The sequence below is a fragment of the Pelophylax lessonae genome, assembly GCF_965119305.1.
Source record: "Pelophylax lessonae genome assembly, chromosome: 11".
NCBI lineage: Eukaryota > Metazoa > Chordata > Amphibia > Anura > Ranidae > Pelophylax > Pelophylax lessonae.
In genome coordinates, this window is record NC_138778.1 from 18,692,864 (window position 1) to 18,714,150 (window position 21,287).

At 44.3% G+C, this 21,287-nt stretch overlaps 1 protein-coding gene across 3 annotated transcripts in view; it reads left to right on the forward strand.

Moving 5' to 3' along the window:
* SDK2 (sidekick cell adhesion molecule 2) overlaps nucleotides 1–21,287 on the forward strand; it is a 913,491-nt gene that overhangs the window by 829,484 nt on the left and 62,720 nt on the right. For all 3 annotated transcript variants that reach the window (XM_082271790.1, XM_082271792.1, XM_082271791.1), the window contains 2 exons: nucleotides 5,259–5,360; nucleotides 9,897–10,012. In XM_082271790.1, the coding sequence (XP_082127916.1) occupies nucleotides 5,259–5,360; nucleotides 9,897–10,012 (218 nt within the window). The remainder of the gene's footprint in view (nucleotides 1–5,258; nucleotides 5,361–9,896; nucleotides 10,013–21,287) is intronic.

The window sequence follows — 21,287 nt, forward strand, 5'->3', positions numbered from 1 at the left end:
TACTTATCTGAGCCCCCTCTCGATTCCGCAATCTTGCATGAGAGACTCAGCTGTTTAGGACTCTCCCTACTGATTGGCTGAGACACAGCAGTGAGCGCCATTGGCTCCCACTGCTGTCATTTAAAGTCAGTGAGCCAATGAGGAGAAAGAGGGGGGCAGGGCCAAGCCACTGAATGGGCACAGAGAACCTCGGCTCAGGTGCCCCAATAGCAAGCTGCTTGCTGTGGGGGCACTCAACAGGAAGGAGTGGTCAGGAGGGCCGGCAAGGGACCGAAGAGGAGGAACTGGACTCAAAACCAACAGCACAGAGGAGGCAAGTATAAGTCCCGGTTCACACTACGGCGATTTGGTCGCCTGACAAGTAACGGTCCATTCAGTGCAATTGGAACCGTTCTAATAGGAGCGACTCAAGTTGCTCCGACTTAGAAAAAGGTTCCTGCACTACTTTTGACCGAAGTCGGAGCGACTTGCATTGACTTCCATTATGTGAAGTCCGTGCAAGTTGCGCCGAAGTCGCGGTGCACGGCGACTTCACTAGTCGCCCCCGAAGTCGTGTCGCCATAGTGTGAACCGACTCTTACGTGTTTGTTATTTTAAAACAAAAAAATAAGACTTTACAATCTCTTTAATGATATAACTATGTGATAGCGCTGCTAAAAATAAACATATAATAGAATACATTTTACAGTGATTAAACATATGATATGTATAATAAATAATGTATAAATATTGTGCAATTCAAAAAATGAGCACCTAGTAAAGTGCAACAATAATGCAGACACCCCGTCTCTGGTTAATTAATGTGCAGGTGAGGCAATAAGTCCTGAGGTGCTAAGAAAAAATGAGAAAAACTTTCCAAAGTGCAAATGTGCTATAAATAGTCCAAAAAAGTCTCTATAAAAAGCGCAATCTGTGAATCATTCCATGTGTCCCCACTCCTTAGGATTTGTGCTGCAATCACCAGGTGAAGTGTCTGCTCACCTCCATGATTAACCCACTAGGGGTCTAAGGTAATACAAAAAAAGATATAAAATGCCATCCTCTCTCTAGAATAGATCACTCCACAGTACTTGGTGTTGCTCCAAATAAACACGTTAAAAAGCAGAGAATCTCTAATGGTGCAGTACCTAAACATAATGAATCAATAAAACAAATCCCAGCTTCACATATTACACATTTACATTATAATAAAAAAAAACGCTTAGAAAAATAACAATTCCAGGGTGATCACATATGTAACGTCAAACCTGCCCACCGCTTGGTACCTCTACGTGTTACGCCATATCCATCATGGCTTCTACTCCAGTAAGGAGTGGAAACACATGGAATGATTCACAGATTGCACTTTTTATAGAGACTTTTTTGGACTATTTATAGCACATTTGCACTTTGGAATGTTTTGCGCCTTTTCTCTTAGCACCTCAGGACTAGGGATCGACCGATATCGGTTTTTCATTGCTGATACCGATATTTTGGCCATTGCATATCGGTATCGGCTGATATGGGCCAATATTCTGCACATTCTATCACACATCCAATGCAGAGTGACCAGTGCCCCCATCCAATGCAGAGTGACCAGTGCCCCCATCCAATGCAGAGTGACCAGTGCCCCCATCCAATGCAGAGTGACCAGTGCCCCCATCCAATGCAGACAGAGTGACCAGTGCCCCCATCCAATGCAGAGTGACCAGTGCCCCCATCCAATGCAGACAGAGTGACCAGTGCCCCCATCAATGCAGACAGAGTGACCAGTACCCCCATCCGATGCAGAGTGACCAGTGCCCCATCAATGCAGAGTGACCAGTGCCCCCATCAATGCAGAGTGACCAGTGCCCCCATCCAATGCAGACAGAGTGACCAGTGCCCTCATCCAATGCAGACAGAGTGACCAGTGCCCCCATCCAATGCAGAGTAACCAGTGCCCCCAACAATGCAGAGTGACCACTGCCCCCATCCAATGCAGAGTGACCAGTGCATGGGGATGGGGGTGCATGGGGATTAGAGCACCGCCTGATTACACAAAGAGCAGGGTTCGGGCACTGTCATACGAAGTCCTGCCTCCTGGACCGGCTCCTATGATAGACGTCACCAGTGTGCTGTCTATCATAGGTAGGAGCCAGTCCAGGAGGCGGGACTTCGTATGAGAGCGCCCGCGCCAGGTGAGCACAAGAACCCTGCTCTTTGTGTAATCAGGCGGCGCTCTAATCCCCATCCCCCTTCCCCTCCGGAGGCAGCCCTATCCTAAGAAAATATCGAACATATCGGCCAAGTTTGTGGCCGATACCGATACTTTAAAAAAAGTGAATATCGGCCGCTGATTATCGGCAAAACCGATAATCGGTCGATTCCGACTCAGGACTTATTGCTTCACTTGAACATTAATTAACCATTAATTGTTGCACTTTACTAGGTGCTCATTTTTTGAATTGTACAATATTTATAATTTATTTATTATACATGTCATCATATGTTTAATCACTGTTTTTAAAATGTATTCTACTATATTTTTTTTTTTTAGCAGCGCTATCACATAGTTATATCAATTTATCTTGTAGACGTGGGAACACATTTAGGTGGTAGCAGCAGCTTTTATAGATTCATCACTTTTTTTTACTTTTTTAAGGGTAGCGCACAGTTCTATTTGTCTTTTCTTAATGCAGAGAATGCATTAAGGTTTAAAGAAAAACTTCTGCTTTTAGAACCACTTTCAATTGTTAGTGTATCCATGTCAGCTAGTACATCTTACCTCTCCCCCCCCCCCCCCAACCGACAATGCTGCTGTCCAAAGGGTCCTCCATTGTGCCTCCATAGGTGGCAACACCCTACCTAAGACTAGGTTTATATCTATACATGTGCAGTTGATGCAATTTTATGGTGGTTTTTTTTTCATGCATTTTGTGTTTTCAGTTTTGGCCAATGGCAAGCTATGGTTTGTAGTTGCTAGGAGGAGGTGTCTGTTGTCATGCAGAAAAATGCAGCAAAAACACCTAAAAAAAATGCATATATATTGAAGCCTATGGAGCTAAAATTGCTCCGTCCTGCGTGTAAAAAGAAGTCCTTGCACCATTCCAAAAAATGCATTGCAGGAAACGGCATAGATGAGAACAGGACCCATAGGAGATAAGGTTAAATGGATTATAGTTTTTGCAGATTTGCACACACAAATAAAAAAAAAAAAACGATCTGCAAACACGCAAAAAAAAAACAAAAAAAAAAAACGCATAGATGTAAACCTAGCCTAAGTAGGTGTGCTACTGGCAGAATCACCAGGTGAAAAATAAAGGAACAAATGTTAAAAAAAAAAAGAAAACTAATGCAGCCATCCCATCACACCTAAGGTTTGGTAGCTGCATCATATTACATTTTTGTTTTTGGGGTTAAATACCGCTGTAAGTAAAGCTTACAAGTCTTATTCCTCCCCCAGCTTGTGATTGGACAGTAAAAGGAGAAGCAGAAGACTGATGAGCTCAACCCTCTGCTCTATCCCTAACTGCATGCTACTAGCTGTAATACTGTAGAGTAAAAATAAAATCTCAGTACTTTTGTGTTTAAGGAAAAAAAAATAAAGTGTTCAATTGAATATCCATTTCAGCTATGAATGGCTATTTGAAGGTCCCTCTGCAAAGAAAAGATACAGGAAGCAGCTTGTTAAATAAACTTAATGACATTTCATTTCTGACACCCTGCGTATTATAAACAAAACAAAAAAAAATCACTTTTTTTCATCCTTTGATCCATCTGCAATAAATAGAAATCCAAGCAGGTTGCAGCGCTCATCTTCTGGTTTATGTGATATGTAATGGATACAATGTAACAGCTGCTGCTACTTTGTATCTTCTGTGTATCAAATAATCAGAAGTATGCAGCAACTTGCTTGGATTTGTAGATAAGTTGTCACCACTAGCAGATCATTCCACTTTCATCTACAACCACAAAGGCAGATAAAGCCACTAAATCTTCACGGTTCTACCGCTGCATTATTTTCCCATAATTCACCATTAAAAACAGAAACGCAGATTCGCTGCCATTCCTGAATATGTACTAATTCAGTGATCTCCAAACTTGTCAGTGGAAGGAATTTTGCTTTAACATTGGTGTCTTTGGAAATAATAGTGTCCCATTGTTGAGGTCAGTGGGAAAGAATAATGCCCTATTATTGGTGTCAGTGGGAGGAATAGTGCCCCATCATTGATGCCAGTGGATGAAATAATGCTCCATCATTGGTGTCAGGAAGGAATAGTGCCCCATCATTGGTGTCAGTATAGGAATACCCCCCCCCCCCATTAGTGTCAGTGGGAGGATAAGTGCCCCCATCATTGATGTAGGTGTAGGAATTGTGCCCCATCAGTGGTGTCAGTGGGAAGAATAGTGCCCCATCATTGGTGTCAGTGGGAAGAATAATGCCCCATCATTGGTGTCAGTGGGAAGAATAGTCCCCATCATTGGTGTCAGTGGGAGGAATAGTCCCCATCATTGGTGTCAGTGGGAGGAATAGTGCCCCATCATTGGTGTCAGTGGGAAGAATAGTGCCCCATCATTGGTGTCAGTGGGAAGAATAGTCCCCATCATTGGTGTCAGTGGGAGGAATAGTGGCCCATCATTGGTATCAGTGGGAGGAATATTGTCCCATCATTGGTGTCGGTGGGAGGAATAGTGCCCCATCATTGGTGTCGGTGGAAGGAATAGTGCCCCATCATTGGTGTCGGTGGGAGGAATAGTGCCCCATCATTGGTGTTGGTGGGAGGAATAGTGCCCCATCATTGGTGTCGGTGGGAGGAATAGTGCCCCATCATTGGTGTCAGTGGAAGGAATAGTGCCCCATCATTGGTGTCAGTGGGAGGAATAGTGCCCCATCATTGGTGTCGGTGGGAGGAATAGTGCACCATCATTGGTGTCGGTGGAAGGAATAGTGCCCTATCATTGGTGTCAGTGGGAAGAATACTGCCCCATCATTGGTGTCAGTGGGAGGAATAGTGCCCCATCATTGGTGTCAGTGGGAGGAATAGTGCCCCATCATTGGTGTCGGTGGGAGGAATAGTGCCCTATCATTGGTGTCAGTGGGAAGAATAGTGCCCCATCATTGGTGTCAGTGGAAGGAATAGCGCCCCAATGGCTGGATAAAGGTAATCAAAGAGACATCGTTTGGAGACCGCTGTATTCATTCAAAGCTGAAAGGCATCAAACTTTTTTTTTTTCCAGACTAATCTGTACAATATTTTTGAATAATCTTCCCGCCACCATTTTGTTTATTGTGTCAGATCTGAACAAGCACAAGCGATACGAGATCAGAATCAGCGTGTACAATGCGGTCGGTGAAGGACCGGCAAGCGTCCCCCAAGAGGTGTTTGTAGGAGAAGCAGGTGAGAGTTTTTTGTAATAAATTTATATTTATTGGGGAACTTTTTTTCATGTCCTTTTTTTCATGTTGGCCATACAAGTGAAGCTCACTGAGTATTCGGTATTATATGATATTTTATTAAACACAAAAAAACGCAATCTGTCAGCACAAGATCGAAGAGTTAAATTCAGATGGAAATTTCTTACTGCAACAATTTTTTTTTTGTCATTCGCTACAGCACAAGTTGGTTACCAGGTCTTGGCCAATGATTTATGGCTGGGACCTGCTGATCGGCTTAGCGAATCACACTACAGAGCCCTGTGTTCACTAACAACACAGAGCTCTGTACACAGAGAAGCGATGTGGCTGTGGCAGGGAGAAAACACAACCACATCTCTTTGTAAAAGCAGCATACATTACACATAGTTAGGCACAGATAACCCTTTGATCACCCCTAGATGACAACCCCTTCCCAGCCAGTGTCATTGGTACAGTGACAGTGTATAGTATTATCACTGATGAATAAAACAGGCACATCTAAGTATGCAGGCATCTGGGGTAAAGCTGTCCACATAGACCGTCCTCCGCACCGACATCGATGTCATTTCTTCCACGCTGCGCTCCACGAGCGTTTCAAGCCTCACTTTCAGATTGCTCTACTGCAGGGCAGTCTTCCCGGTCACGATTGCAGACTGACAGCGGTGAGAGCCGGCGGTGCGAAGGATGGTCTATGTGGACAGTTTTACCCCAGATGCCTGCATTCTTAGATGTGCCTCTTTTAACCACTTCAGCTCCGGAAAGGTTTTACCCCCCCTTAACCGCTTGCCGACCGCCGCAAGTACATATACTGCGGCGGTCAGCCCCGTGCAGGCAAAGTGACGTATAGGTACGTCACTAGCCTGTGAGCCAATAGCGGATGAGCGCGCCGCTGGAGGCTCGCTCCCGCTCGTTCACGGACACCTCCGCGCGAGTGACCGGCGGACCCGATGTCTGCCGGTCACTCGCGATCGTCAGTTACAGAGGGAGAAAAGCAGGCAGCTGCTGTAAACAAAGCCGCCTGTCATTCTCCCTTGTTTAACAGCAGAGATCATACGGTCCTGCTATGTAGGATCGTAGATCTCTGCTGTTACATGAAAAGCCACATCCCTGCACAGTTAGAATCACCCCCCTAGGGACACATTTAGCCACTGCATCACTAATAAAGTTAACCCCTTCCCTGCCAGTGTCCTTTTTACAGTAACTGTGCATATTTATAGCACTGATTACTGTAGTAATGTCACTGGTACCCCCAAAAGTGTCAAAAATGTCAGTCAAGGGTCCAGATCTGTCCACCGCAAAGTCGCAGTCCCGCAAAAAAAAAAAAGACGCAGATCGCCACCATTACTCGTTAAAAAAAAAAACAAAAATGACAAAAAATCTTTCCCTTAGTTAGTAAACGCAATAACTTTTGCGCAAACCAATCAAAATACGCTTTTTGCGATTTTTTTTTTACCAAACATAGGTAGCAGAAAACAAATTGGCCAAAAATGTTAAAAAAATTTGATTTTTAAATTTTTTTTCGGGGAATTTCATATAAAAAAAATGTGAAAAATATTGTTATTTTAGCAAAATTGTCGCTCTTTTTTTGTTTATAGCGCATGATCAAAAAATCGCACCGGTGATCAAATACCACCAAAAAAAAAGCTCTGTTTGTGGGAAAAAAAAGGACATCAAATTCGTTTAGGTACAGCGTCGCACGACCGTGCATTTGTCCATTAAAGTCACGCAGTGCCGGATCGCAAAATATGGCCTGGTCAGGAAGGGGGTAAAATCTTCCGGGGCTTAATTTTTTTATCAGTTTAGGCCAATTTGTATTCTGCTACATATTTTTGGTAAAAAAAATTTAATTGGTATGCGCAAAAGTTATAGCATTTACAAACTACAGGCTAGATTTTTGGACTTTTTATTATTTTTTTTTTTTATTTACTAGTAATGGTGGCAATCAGCGATTTTAAGTGGGACTGCGACATTGCGGCGGACAGATCGGACTCTTAACTGACATTTGTGACACTTTTTGGGGACCAGGGACACTAATACAGTAATCAGTGCTAAATAATATGCACTGTTACTGTATAAATGACACTGGCAAGGGAAGGGGTTAACACTGGGGGGGGGGGGGCGATCAAAGGGGTTAATATATGCCTGAGAACAAGGGTTTGTTGTATGGGCGCTTCCGTGGATTACAGCAGGCTATAGTGAGACACCGCACTTCGGCAGCACTGGAGAGGAGAAGCTGCTCTGAAATGTATGTTAATGTATGCCTATTGGTGCTTACTGGCTGTGTGGGGGGAGGGCTCTGTGACAGGCACAGAGAGATCAAGGTTGTAGCTTAGCGGATGCTCCTGATCTCTCCCTGGCTGTCTGACAGAAGACTCACCTGTTTGTTTACATAAACAGGCGGGTCTTCTGTCAGTTTCTCTGAGGATTGTGGGAGACCGGCGGCAATCGGCGCCGCTCCTCCCACAGCCCGCCTCCCACTGTGTCTAAACACAGCGGGAGCACAGCCCCTGAGACCGCGTGCACAAAATCTTGTAGATTTGCAAGGGGGTGGTCAGCAAGCGATTAATCATCAGCCATGTGAGTTGCTAAATGCTGAACCTTCATTAACCACTTGCCGACTGCCGCACGACTATATACTGCGGCAGTCAGCCTCTCCTGGGCAAAGTGACGCATGGGTACGTCACTTGCCCACGAGCCTGTAGGGGGCGAGCGCGCGCCGCCGGCGGCGCGCTCCCGCCCCCGTTCGTTCACTGATATCCCCGTGCATGTGACCGGCGGCTCCGATGTCCGCCGGCCTCTCGCGATCTCCCCGTGGAGAGGGAGAAAGACAGACGGCTGATGTAAACACAGCCGTCTGTCATTCTCCCTTAGATCATCACTGAGGCTATGCGATCCTGCTATGTAGGATCGTATGTCTCTATGATGATCTAACAAGTCACGCCCCCTGATAGTTAGAATCACGCCCCTAGGGACACACTTAACCCCTTGATCACCAATAAAGTTAACCCCTTCCCTGCCAGTGTAATTTTTACCGTAAGTGCATATTTATAGCACTGATTACTGTAGTAATGTCACTGGTACCCCAAAAAGTGTCAAAAATGTCAGTCAAGGGTCCGATCTGTCCGCCGCAATGTCGCAGTCCCGCAAAAAAAATAATAAAATCGCAGATCGCCGCCATTACTAGTTAGAAAAAAAAAAACAATAAAAATGACATAAATCTATACCGTAGTTAGTAAACGCAATAACTTTTGCGCAAACCAATCAAAATACACTTATTGCGATTTTTTTTTACCAAACATATGTAGCAGAAAACAAATCTAAAATGTTAAAAAATTTAGATTTTTACTTTTTTTTTTTTGAGAATGTCATCAAAATGTGAAAAATACTGTTATTTTTTCAAAATTGTCGCTCTTTTTTTTGTTTATAGCGCAAAAAGTAAAAATCGCACAGGTGATCAAATACCACCAAAAGAAAGCTCTGTTTGTAGGAAAAAAAGGACATCAATTTTTTTTTGGGTACAGCGTCGCACGACCGCGCAATTGTCCGTTAAAGTCACGCAGTGCCAAATCGCAAAATAGGGCCTGGTCTTTGAGCAGCCAAATCCTCCGGGGCTTAAGTGGTTAACTATAACCATATTGCTACACTAAGTCCACACTGGGGCGACTTAGTCGCCTGACAAGTTGCGCTCCATTCAATGCAATGGAGTCGTTTCAATCCAAGTGACTCAAGTCTCTCTGACTTAGAAAAAGGTTCCTTAGAGGCGCCCTCTCTTCTCTTTTATACTCTGTAGGTCCTGCTGGATTTTTCTTCTAATCCCCTTGTGGAGGCGCCATTTGTGGATGGACATTTTTTGGTTACACAACCAATCACATTGCTATAATCTTTTTATATGGACCATAAACTGAAGGATTCATGAATAAATGGTTGTGGAACGCATCATCTGAGTTTCCATTATTTCTTATGGGGAAATTCGCTTTGATATCCAAGTGCTTTGGATTACAAGCATGTATCCGGAACGAATTATGCTTGCAATCCAAGGTTTTACTGTATTTGATTGTAGCATATGCCGTTACATTCTAGGTATGGGCGCCACATTCCATATTATATTATCCAGCCGCGTACATTGTATTGAAGGTATTCAGAACAGGGTATGACTTTACAATGGCGGCCACTTGAGAACATTTTGGCCACGGTGAAAGCCAAGGTAGTACAGGGTGATACAAAGGCCACTCGCCTATACACAGCATGGACAATGCTCTGAGCTGTGCAACCTTGATCATTGCAATTCTCCATTTACACAGCCTTTACTTCATATTCATGCTTCTTCGTATTGATCCTGAATACATCCACCTCCGTTGTGGACAGTGCCGAGTGCTGCGTTGTGTCCTGAACCTCATGGTGCGTGTGTGTGTGGCATACGCTGACAATGGCACATCGGGTAACGTTATGGCCTTGCAGCGCTGGAGTCCTGAGTTCAAACCAGAAATAAGTACAATTATTCCATTTGTTTCCCCTTTAGTGCCCACAGCTCCACCGCAGAATGTCGCTATACAGACCGCCACGGCGGTACAGCTGGATGTGACATGGGACCCGCCACCTCTGGAGTCACAGAACGGAGACATCCAGGGATACAAGGTAATTATTTGTGAGTCTGTTCAGGCCCATTCCTGGGGGTCATCTATCCCAGCATAACAGAATAACAGGCATGAAATGTATTTTTTACCTTCCAAAGATAGGGAAAGCAATGCAACGACCCTTTTGATCTGCCCACCTCTGCTGTGCTAACCAGAAATTATTATATTTTTAAATGGCCATCTTCTCCAGAAACTATGATTAGCATCCTTGCTTAAAGTGGAACTTCACTCCCCCAATCAACATTGATTTTATTTAATCCTTATGCTGCTAGCATTTGTAAATGGAGAGGAAAGAATATCATATTCACTTGTTTTATACTTTTTTTTTTTTTACATTTCTTCCATTACTTCCTGGTTTCTTGCCTAGGCAAATTATGTCATACATCCAATCAGTGGCGGCTGGTGGATGACAATTTGTGGGGGAAGCGAATCCACCCCCCAGCGGGATGGATGTCCAGTTGGCAGACAGATACACCCCCCCCCCCCCCCCAGAGGGACGGAAGGCCAGATGGCAAATACACCACCAGCCCCCCTCCCCAGCAGGACGGTCAGACGGCCGGCCGGCCGGACAGCCAGCATTCTTACCTCCTCCCTCTTCCTGGCCAATTGCCAGTAAAATCAGCCAGTCAGGAAAGGAGTCTCACGACCCGCTTCCGGATTGGCTGGGAGGAGAATCAGTGCGATAATAGCGAATATTCATTCGCTATTGTCATACAGCTGGGTGGGCTCAGAGCGCAGTGCTCTGCTCCCCGAGCCCACTCTTTTTTTGAAGCCTATTAGAGCCTCTGGCTCTAATCAGGTGCTTAAAAAAAAAAAAAAAAAACCCTATTGGAATCCTTGCATCTGTCACCGGTAGATTAGGGGGCCGGATGCATGGATGGGGGGGGGGGTGCCTCTGCGCCCCCAATGGACGGGCTGCCACTGCATCCCAGAAGTCTTGAGGAGAGAAGGAGGGGTTTTCTCAGCTAAGCACATGCTCCTGTCTGCATGCCTGAGCTAAGGGCAGATAGATTCCAGGAAGTAAATGGTACATGAATCATCTGCCCTTACTCAAGATGGCCACAGCCAGAAATGCTAGGGGGGGTGTTTTTCAAAGTGATTTCTTAGCAAAAGAAACCATGGAAAGATGGATAGACGGGGGAGTTTGCTTTGAATATTAAAAAATGAATTAAATAGCGTTTTTGGTTTGTGGTGCTTTAGATGCAGTGTAGTTCCACTTTAAGCTTTTGTTGGAGATTCTATTTGTGCAGCCTTATTACTCTGGAATAAGTGTGTGTGCTGTTTTTCACTTGTATTCCTTCCCTGTTAAAGCAGACATATCAGGCTGTGAGGCCCCCTAGTGGTAGCTGACCAGTCTCTTGCCTATACATAGAGCCAAATGACAATTTCTCTGGGCTGCTACATGAAGATAAAACTGTCTTAACAAAGTCCTTCATTTTCTTTCACTTAATTTGCCTTTGTATATATGAGAGTTCTTCAGTGTCATCAATGAGCTCAGACAGGAGATAGGACAGCCTCTGTGGGGGGGGGGGGGGGACACCTTACAGCCTGACATTCACCCTGACACTTCTGTTTTGACAAGAAGTAATAAAAAAAAATGCAAATAATTCCTGAGAAGTACACTTTGCACTATTATAAAAAATCAAGAATGGAGATTTAAATTATTACAGATGCCCACTGGTAACTGGTACTCTTTACGCCCACCCTGTCACCTCTGTAACCTAACTAGACCCTGTAAAAGTAGCAGATAAATACTCGCCTGGTGGGTGGAAAGCCAATCTTTCTCTCTTGAAGAACTCTGGGCATCAGTGCTATCTGGCACATCCAGGTGTGTGCGATTCCATATTCCGCGCTAAGGTTCCTCCCGTAGCGGCAAATTGGCTGTCAGGATGAAACACAGCACCCGCCTCCGAATCCCCATTACACCTCACTCAGCCTCCCCAATTACCCTTCTCTCTACACCCCCCATTACCCCGCTCTCTATGCCCTCTGCATCCCCCATTACCCTTCTCTATTCCCTCTGCATCCCCATTACCCTGCTCTCTACAGCCCCCCCCCCCCCCCCCCACCATTACCCTACTCTCTACACCCTCTGCATCCACCATCACCCTGCTGTTTGCACCCTTTGCGTCGCCCATTACCCTGCTCACTGCACCCTTCTGCTTCCCCATTATCCTGCTCTTTACACCCTCTGCATCCCCCATTACTCTGCTTTCTACACCCTCAGCATCCCCCATCACCCTGCTCACTGCACCCTTCTGCCTCCCCATTACTCTGCTCTCTATTCCCAAGCATCCCCCATTACTCTGCTCTCTACACCCTCTGCATCCCCCATCACCATGCTCACTGAACTCTTCTGCCCCCCATTACTCTGCTCTCTGCAACCTCTGTGTCCCCCATCACCCTTCTCTTTGCACCCTCTGCATCCCCCATTACCCTGCTTACTGCACCCTTCTGCCTCTCCATTACCCTGCTCTCTATTCCCTATGCATCCCCCATTACTCTGCTCTCTACACCCTCTGCATCCCCCTTCACCCTGCTCACTGCACCCGTCTGCCTCCCCACTACCCTGCTCTCTACACCCTCTGCACCCCCTATCACCCTGCTCACTGAACCCTTCTGCCCCCCCCCCCCCCATTACCCTGCTCTCTACACCCTCTGCATCCCCCATCACCATGCTCACTGTACCCTTCTGCCCCCCATTACTCTGCTCTCTACACCCTCTGCTTCCCCTATTACCCTGTTCTTTTCACCCTCTGCATCCCCCATCACCCTTCTCTTTGCACCCTCTGTGTCTCCCATGACCCTGACTCACAGCACACACTGTCTTTTTTGGGGCTTCCCACATCTGTAGAATTTGGAATGAAACTGCATCTAGAGGGGTGTTCCCCATCACCCTGCTCACTGCACCCTTCTGCTTCCCCATTACCCTACTCCCTGCACCCTCTGCATCCCCCATTACCCGCTTCCTCTAACCCCTATCACCCTGCTCTCTGAACCCTCTGCATCTCTTATTACCCTGCATCCCGACACACAGCACTCTGTCCTTTTTTAGGGCTTCCGACATCTTAAGGATTTGGAGTGAAGGTTTATCTAGAGAGGTGTGTCCACTGGCCCTTGAGGCCCCTTTTGTAGCATCATCATTGTGCCCCTTGTACTTCCCTACCAGGCGCAGGGGATTCTGGGTGTTGTAGCCAAAAAAGGGCACATACAGCATTAGGAAGTTGGTGAACTGCCCTGCTGGGTCCTTCTGCTGTCCTGATTGGCCCGGGCTCCATAGAGAAGGTCTATCTGTACCCCCCTATTGGTGGCCCTGGTCTCGGAGCAGCCAAAATTCACATTTTATTCCCTTCCTCCCCAGAATGTGGATGGGCCCTTGACATTATCATATATAAATCTTTAAAAAAGTTATTAGTTCCCCTTTAAAGAAAAAAAAAAAAAACTCCTCTGAAAATATATATTTTTTCATCGGGTGCCTGTTCAGAATAAATCCACATTTCAACAAAGAGATCAATTTAAATCAGCTCGTCCTTTTAACACATTTGAATTGATGACTTTTAAATTATGCTTTAAAATAAAGTGTTTCGGGCTTGGATGGCGTGGTGCATCGGAGTAATTTAGATACACAAATGGCGCACACTCCTGATTTATTCTACGCTTATCAATTGATTGTCAATTTGAGAAAAAAATAAATAAACCTTGAAAGCCGCTATCAAGGGTTTTGTGTTATAAAATAGTCTTTTATGTTTTATCTTCACTCCCGTGTAGAGATAAGAGGCTCTTAGGTTCCAAAGGAGCTGTTATGCATTAAACGCACTTCAATTATTATTGTTATTACTAGTTTCAAATGTGCTGTCTCAAGTGTGGCGCTCCTATGGAGTAAACAGCATATGTGCACTTAGAAAAAGAAATGTCTGCAATAAATATATATGAAGAGGACCTGTCAACGGCGAAGGCGGATTGTACAGAACAGGGTGTGGAACCCGGGCCAAATGTGTCCAAGGCTTGGGAATACTGAGATTCTGGTGTTCTGAGATGCTGAATGGGAGAAGAGAGCTGAAGTCAGTATAGCAATTGCAGGGAACCAAGTGGACAGTCTCATGGTCAAGTTCCTCCACCCCAAAGTCACTCATCCATGTCTTTGTGGACCTTGGTGTGCAGTCATGTTGGATCAGGAAGGGGCCATCCCTAAAACTGTTCCCACAAAGTTGGGAGGATGAAATTGTCCAAAAGGTCTCAGTATGCCGACGCCTTTGAACTAAGGGGCCGAGCCCAAGCCCTGAAAAATAACACCCACACCATAATCCCCCCTCCACCCAATGATTTGGACCAGTGCACAAAGCAACTGGTGGGGTACACCTTTGGGATGAAAAAGGGTGGGCCAACTCAATATTGAACCCTACGGACTAAGACTGGGATGCCATTAAAGTTCATGTGTGTGTAAAGGCAGGCGTCCCAATACTTTTGACAATATTGTGTGTGAAGATCTCTCTCTCTCTCCTCTCCTCTTTCTCTCTTTCTCTCTTTCTCTCTTTCTCTTTCTTTCTCTTTCTCTCTCTTTCTTTCTTTCTCTTTCTTTCTCTTTCTCTTTCTCTTTCTCTTTCTCTTTCTCTTTCTCTTTCTTTCTCTTTCTCTCTCTCTCTCTTTCTCTCTTTCTTTCTCTCTTTCTCTCTCTTTCTCTTTCTCTCTTTCTTTCTCTCTTTCTCTCTCTTTCTCTTTCTTTCTCTTTCTCTCTTTCTTTCTCTTTCTCTCTCTTTCTTTCTCTCTCTTTCTTTCTCTCTCTCTCTCTCTCTTTCTCTCTCTCTCTCTCTCTTTCTTTCTCTCTCTCTCTCTCTCTTTCTCTCTCTCTCTCTCTCTTTCTCTCTCTCTCTTTCTCTCTCTCTCTTTCTCTTTTTCTTTCTCTCTTTCTCTCTTTTTCTCTCTCTCTTTCTCTTTCTTTCTCTCCTTTTTTCATTTTCTTTTCCCACTCCTCCTTTCCTCCCCTTTTCCTCTTAACCCTTCTTTAATTCTCCTCTCCCTTTTTCCTTTCTCTCCTGTTCTTTCCTCTCTACAGCTCACTGTTCCTCTTTCCCCTCTCTATACATCTTACTCCTTTCCGCTCTCTCTTTTCCTCTTTATTTTTCCGTCCCTCTCTCCCTGTCACCTTTTCTCTATGTTGGTCATACACCGGTACTATTTCATCTTTCATACTGTCATTTGGAATTCTAAAACAATACATTTAGCAGAGCTTTGATCTTGCGTTGGGTCAACTAATTTAATTTCAAATCCCTTATAATTTCATTCAGACCTGCTATTTGAATAGAATCTCAGACATATCGAAGAAGTGTCTTTTACAATAAGTACTATTTTTCCTAAATGGAAATCACATTCCCAATTACATGATTTTCGAGTACGGCTGTGGGAATTTGTGTAATGTTAGCAAGAAGATCTGACCACCCTCCAGTGGATGAAGGATACAATGTATTTCTTTATTGTTGGTATAAAATAAATCGGACATAACGCAACAGATGAGCCACAAATAGATGACGCGTTTTAGGATTCAAGATCGCTTAATCATAACTGACAATATATGTTTGCATGTGATGTTTAAATTGTACTAATACCAGGTGAACCTAATACAGTGCCTTGCGAAAGTATTCGCCCCCCTTGAACTTTGTGACCTTTTGCCACATTTCAGGCTTCAAACATAAAGATATAAAACTGTAATTTTTTGTGAAGAATCAACAACAAGTGGGACACAATCATGAAGTTGAACGAAATTTATTGGATATTTCAAACTTTGTTAACAAATAAAAAACTGAAAAATTGGGCGTGCAAAATTATTCAGCCCCTTTACTTTCAGTGCAGCAAACTCTCTCCAGAAGTTCAGTGAGGATCTCTGAATGATCCAATGTTGACCTAAATGACTAATGATGATAAATAGAATCCACCTGTGTGTAATCAAGTCTCCGTATAAATGCACCTGCACTGTGATAGTCTCAGAGGTATGTTTAAAGCGCAGAGAGCATCATGAAGAACAAGGAACACACCAGGCAGGTCCGAGATACTGTTGTAGAGAAGTTTAAAGCCGGATTTGGATACAAAAAGATTTCCCAAGCTTTAAAACATCCCAAGGAGCACTGTGCAAGCGATAATATTGAAATGGAAGGAGTATCAGACCTCTGCAAATCTACGAAGACCTGGCCGTCCCTCTAAACTTTCAGCTCATACAAGGAGAAGACTGATCAGAGATGCAGCCAAGAGGCCCATGATCACTCTGGATGAACTGCAGAGATCTACAGCTGAGGTGGGAGACTCTGTCCATAGGACAACAATCAGTCGTATACTGCACAAGTCTGGCCTTTATGGAAGAGTGGCAAGAAGAAAGCCATTTCTTAAAGATATCCATAAAAAGTGTCGTTTAAAGTTTGCCACAAGCCTGGGAGACACCAAACATGTGGAAGAAGGTGCTCTGGTCAGATTAAATCAAAATCTAACTTTTTGGCAACAATTCAAAACGTTATGTTTGGCGTAAAAGCAACACAGCTCATCACCCTGAACACACCATCCCCAGTGTCAAACATGGTGGTGGCAGCATCATGGTTTGGGCCTGCTTTTCTTCAGCAGGGACAGGGAAGATGGTTAAAATTGATGGGAAGATGGATGGAGCCAAATACAGGACCATTCTGGAAGAAAAACTGATGGAGTCTGCAAAAGACCTGAGACTGGGACGGAGATTTGTCTTCCAACAAGACAATGATCCAAAACATAAAGCAAAATCTACAATGGAATGGTTCACAAATAAACATATCCAGATGTTAGAATGGCCAAGTCAAAGTCCAGACCTGAATCCAATGGAGAATCTGTGGAAAGAACTGAAAACTGCTGTTCACAAACGCTCTCCATCCAACCTCACTGAGCTCGAGCTGTTTTGCAAGGAGGAATGGGCAAAAATTTCAGTCTCTCGATGTGCAAAACTGATAGAGACATAACCCAAGCGACTTACAGCTGTAATCACAGCAAAAGGTGGCACTACAAAGTATTAACTTAAGGGGGCTGAATAATTTTGCACGCCCAATTTTTCCGTTTTTTATTTGTTAAAAAAGTTTGAAATATCCAATAAATTTCGTTCCACTTTATGATTGTGTCCCACTTGTTGTTGATTCTTCACAAAAAAATTACAGTTTTATATCTTTATGTTTGAAGCCTGAAATGTGGCAAAAGGTCGAAAAGTTCAAGGGGGCCGAATACTTTCGCAAGGCACTGTAGATGACTAATTAGTCATTCTAACTTTCAACTACCTGCAAAGATGTATTGTCACTTAGGATTAAGCGATCTTGAATCACAAAACGCGTCAACTGTTTGTGGCTCATCTGTCATGTTATGTTCGATTTATACCAGCAGTAAAATACATTTTATCCTTCATCCACTGAAGTGCGGTCACATCTTCTTGCTTAAATCGGACTCGCCCAGACTGCGGACTAAACTTGCACCTGGTTACTAAGGGGTGGATTGCTCTCACCTGGAGCGGCGTATACTTCCTTTCTGGTAGGAATTCGTGATCGTTTGTGAGGTCAGGCACTGATGTTGGATGAGAAGATCTGGCTAACAATCAGCCTTCAGATTCATCCCCGAGGTGATCAGTAAGTATGAGGTCAGGGCTCTGTACACTTGAGTTCCTCCACACCAAACTGGTCACACCATGTCTTTATAGAGCTGTCTTTGTACACAGGGCCACAGTCATGCTGAAACAGAAAAGGGTCTTCACCAAACTGTTACCACAAGGTTGAGCATAATTGTCTGCAATGTCTTTTTGTGATGTAGTATCACTGATGTTGGATGAGGACACTTGGCTCACTGTCGGCATTCCAATTCATCCCAAAGCTGGTCAGTAGGGTTGAGGTCAGGGCTCGGTGCAGGACACTAGAGTTCCTTCACACCATATCTATATGGAGCTGGCTTTCTATACATGGGCAAAGTCATGCTGGAACTGAAAAGGATCTTCACCAAACTGTTACCAAAAGGTTGGAAGAGCAGAATGATGTAGTATTAACTTCGCTGACCGCCGCACGACTATTTACTGCGGCGGTCAGCCCCTCACAGGCAAAGCGACGTAGTACTACGTCGCTAGCCTGTGAGGCTCTAGGGAGCGAGCGCGCGCCGCCGGAGGCGCGTTCCCGCGCGGTCGCGGACCCCCCCCGCGCGTGTGCCTGGCGCACTCGCGATCATCCGTTACACCGGAAGAAAGGCAGGCGGGCTGATGTAAACAAAGCCGCCTGTCATTCTTCCCTGTGTAAGAATGGAGATCAGACGATTCTACTATGTAGGACCGTTGATCTCTGTTCTTACACTAGTAGCCACAGCCAATCACAGTTAGAAGCACGCACCTAGGACACACTTAACCCCTCCCTCTCCAATACAGTTAACTCCTTCACTGCCAGTGTCATTTTTACAGTAACAGTGCATATGTATAGCACTGATTAGTGTAGTAATGTCACTGGTAACCCCAAAAATGTCAGTCAAGGGTCCGATCTGTCCGCCGCAGTCCCGCAAAAAAAAAAAAAAAAAAAAATCGCAGATCGCCGCCATTACTCTTTAAAAAAAAAAAAACAACAAAAATGACAAAAAATTTTCCCTTTGTTAGTAAGCGCGATAACTTTTGCGCAAACCAATCAAAATACGCTTTTTGAGATTTTTTTTTTTTTTACCAAACATATGTAGCATAAAACAAATTGGCCAAAAATGTTAAAAAATTTTGATTTTTTACATTTTTTTGGGGGGGAATTTCATATAAAAAAATTTGAAAATATTGTTATTTTTGCAAAATTGACGCTCTTTTTTTGTTTATAGCGCATGATCAAAAAATCGCACAGGTGATCAAATACCACCAAAAGAAAGCCCTGTTTGTGGGAAAAAAAGGACGTCAAATTCGTTTAGGTACAGCGTCGCACGACGGCGCAATTGTCCGTTAAATTCACGCAGTGCCGAATCGCAAAATAGGCCCTGGTCAGGAAGGGGGTAAAATCTTCCGGGGCTTAAGTGGTTAATAGGCCCCCCTCAGGTACTGATGTTGGATGAGGACACTTGGCTCACTGTTGGCATTCCAATTCATCCCAAAACTGGTCAGTAGGACAGAGCTCAGGGCTCTGTGCAGGACACTCCAGTTCCTCCACACCAAACTGGTCACACCATGTCTATATGGAGCTGGCTTTCTATACAGGGGCGCAGTCATGCTGGAACTGAAAAGGGTCGACACCAAACTGTTACCGAATGGTTGGAAGAGCACAATTGTCTCCAATGTTTTTGTATGCTTTAGCATTACCAGTACACCTGAACTCAAAGATATTGTAGACATTTCTGTTCTTCCAACCTTGTGGTAACAGTTTGGTGAAAACCCTTTTCTGTTCCAGCATTGCTGTGCCCGTGTACAAATCCAGATCCATAAAGACATGAAATAACGGTTTGGTGTGGAGGAACTCAAGTGTCCTGCACAGAGCCCTGACCTCAACCCTACTGAACACCTTTGGGATCAAGCCAAAGGCCAATTGTGATCCAGGTCTTCTCATTCAACATAAGTACCTGTCTCATCCAACATCAATACTTGCTGTTACAGTTCATCTTAGAGGTGTTCAGTAGGGTTGGGGTCATGGCTCTGTGCAGGACATTCAAATTTGTCTACACCAAACTGGTCACATCCTGTCTTTATGGAGCTGGCTTTGTATACAGGGGCACAGTCATGCTGGCAGGGCCGTCTTTTCCAATGGGCATGCCCAGCGGTTGCCCGGGGGCCCCACACACATGGTGGCAATTACTGTCAACAGGCCAGAATCCAGATTACTTAGTTTACCTGGTGGTCTAGGGCCACCCGTTGTCCGCCGGGCCCCGCCGCCCCCCCGTTGTTGTCCGCCGGTGGCTCAAGTCTGCACTGCACGCTGGTTGCTAAGGCCAGGCCGATTGGCATCTAGCAACCAGTGACGTCACGTTCTGAGAGCAGAGCAGACCCATGATGCACAGCGGAGGAGGATCCTCCTCGTCGGCTTGTCCTCCTCTACGCGCCTAGAAGACTGGCTCCGCCTCCACCCAACTTCTCCCTTCATGTGCAGCCGTTGTGAAAGGTAAGGCAGCCAGCCCAGCTGCCAGGCTGCGTGATTTTCTTCTTTTTTTTTTCACTCTCTCTCTCCATCGACATAAGAGACAACTACCTGGAGGATATACCTTACTATATATTGGTCCCTGTAATATGTATATAGTAAGGTATATACTCCAGGTAGTAGTTGTACTCTCTTGTAGTATATAGTGTTCCCTGTAATATGTATATAGTAAGGTATATCCTCCAGGTAGTAGTTGTACTCTCTTGTAGTATATATTGGTCCCTGTAATATGTATATAGTAAGGTATATATCCTCCAGGTAGTAGTTGTACTCTCTTGTAGTATATATTGGTCCCTGTAATATGTATATAGTAAGGTATATATATCCTCCAGGTAGTTGTACTCTCTTGTAGTATATATTGGTCCCTGTAATATGTATATAGTAAGGTATATATCCTCCAGGTAGTAGTTGTACTCTCTTGTAGTATATATTGGTCCCTGTAATATGTATATAGTAAGGTATATATCCTCCAGGTAGTTGTACTCTCTTGTAGTATATATTGGTCCATGTAATATGTATATAGTAAGGTATATATCCTCCAGGTAGTAGTTGTACTCTCTTGTGGTATATATTGGTCCCTGTAATATGTATATAGTAAGGTATATATCCTCCAGGTAGTTGTACTCTCTTGTAATATATATTGGTCCCTGTAATATGTATATAGTTAGGTATATATCCTCCAGGTAGTAGTTGTACTCTCTTGTAGTATATATTGGTCCCTGTAATATGTATATAGTAAGGTATATATCCTCCAGGTAGTTGTACTCTCTTGTAGTATATATTGGTCCCTGTAATATGTATATAGTAAGGTATATACTCCAGGTAGTTGTACTCTCTTGTAGTATATAGTGTTCCCTGTAATGTGTATATAGTCTATATACATATTACAGGGAACACTATATACAAGAGAGTACAACTACTACCTGGAGTATATACCTTACTATATACATATTACAGGGAACACTATATACTACAAGAGTCTCTTGTAGTATATAGTGTTCCCTGTAATATGTATATAGTAAGGTATATACTCCAGGTAGTAGTTGTACTCTCTTGTAGTATATTCTCATGGGTGATTGTGTAGGCAGAGGGCCCCAGTGTACTGCATTGCCCAGGGGCCTATAAGGCTCTTAAAGCGGAGTTCCA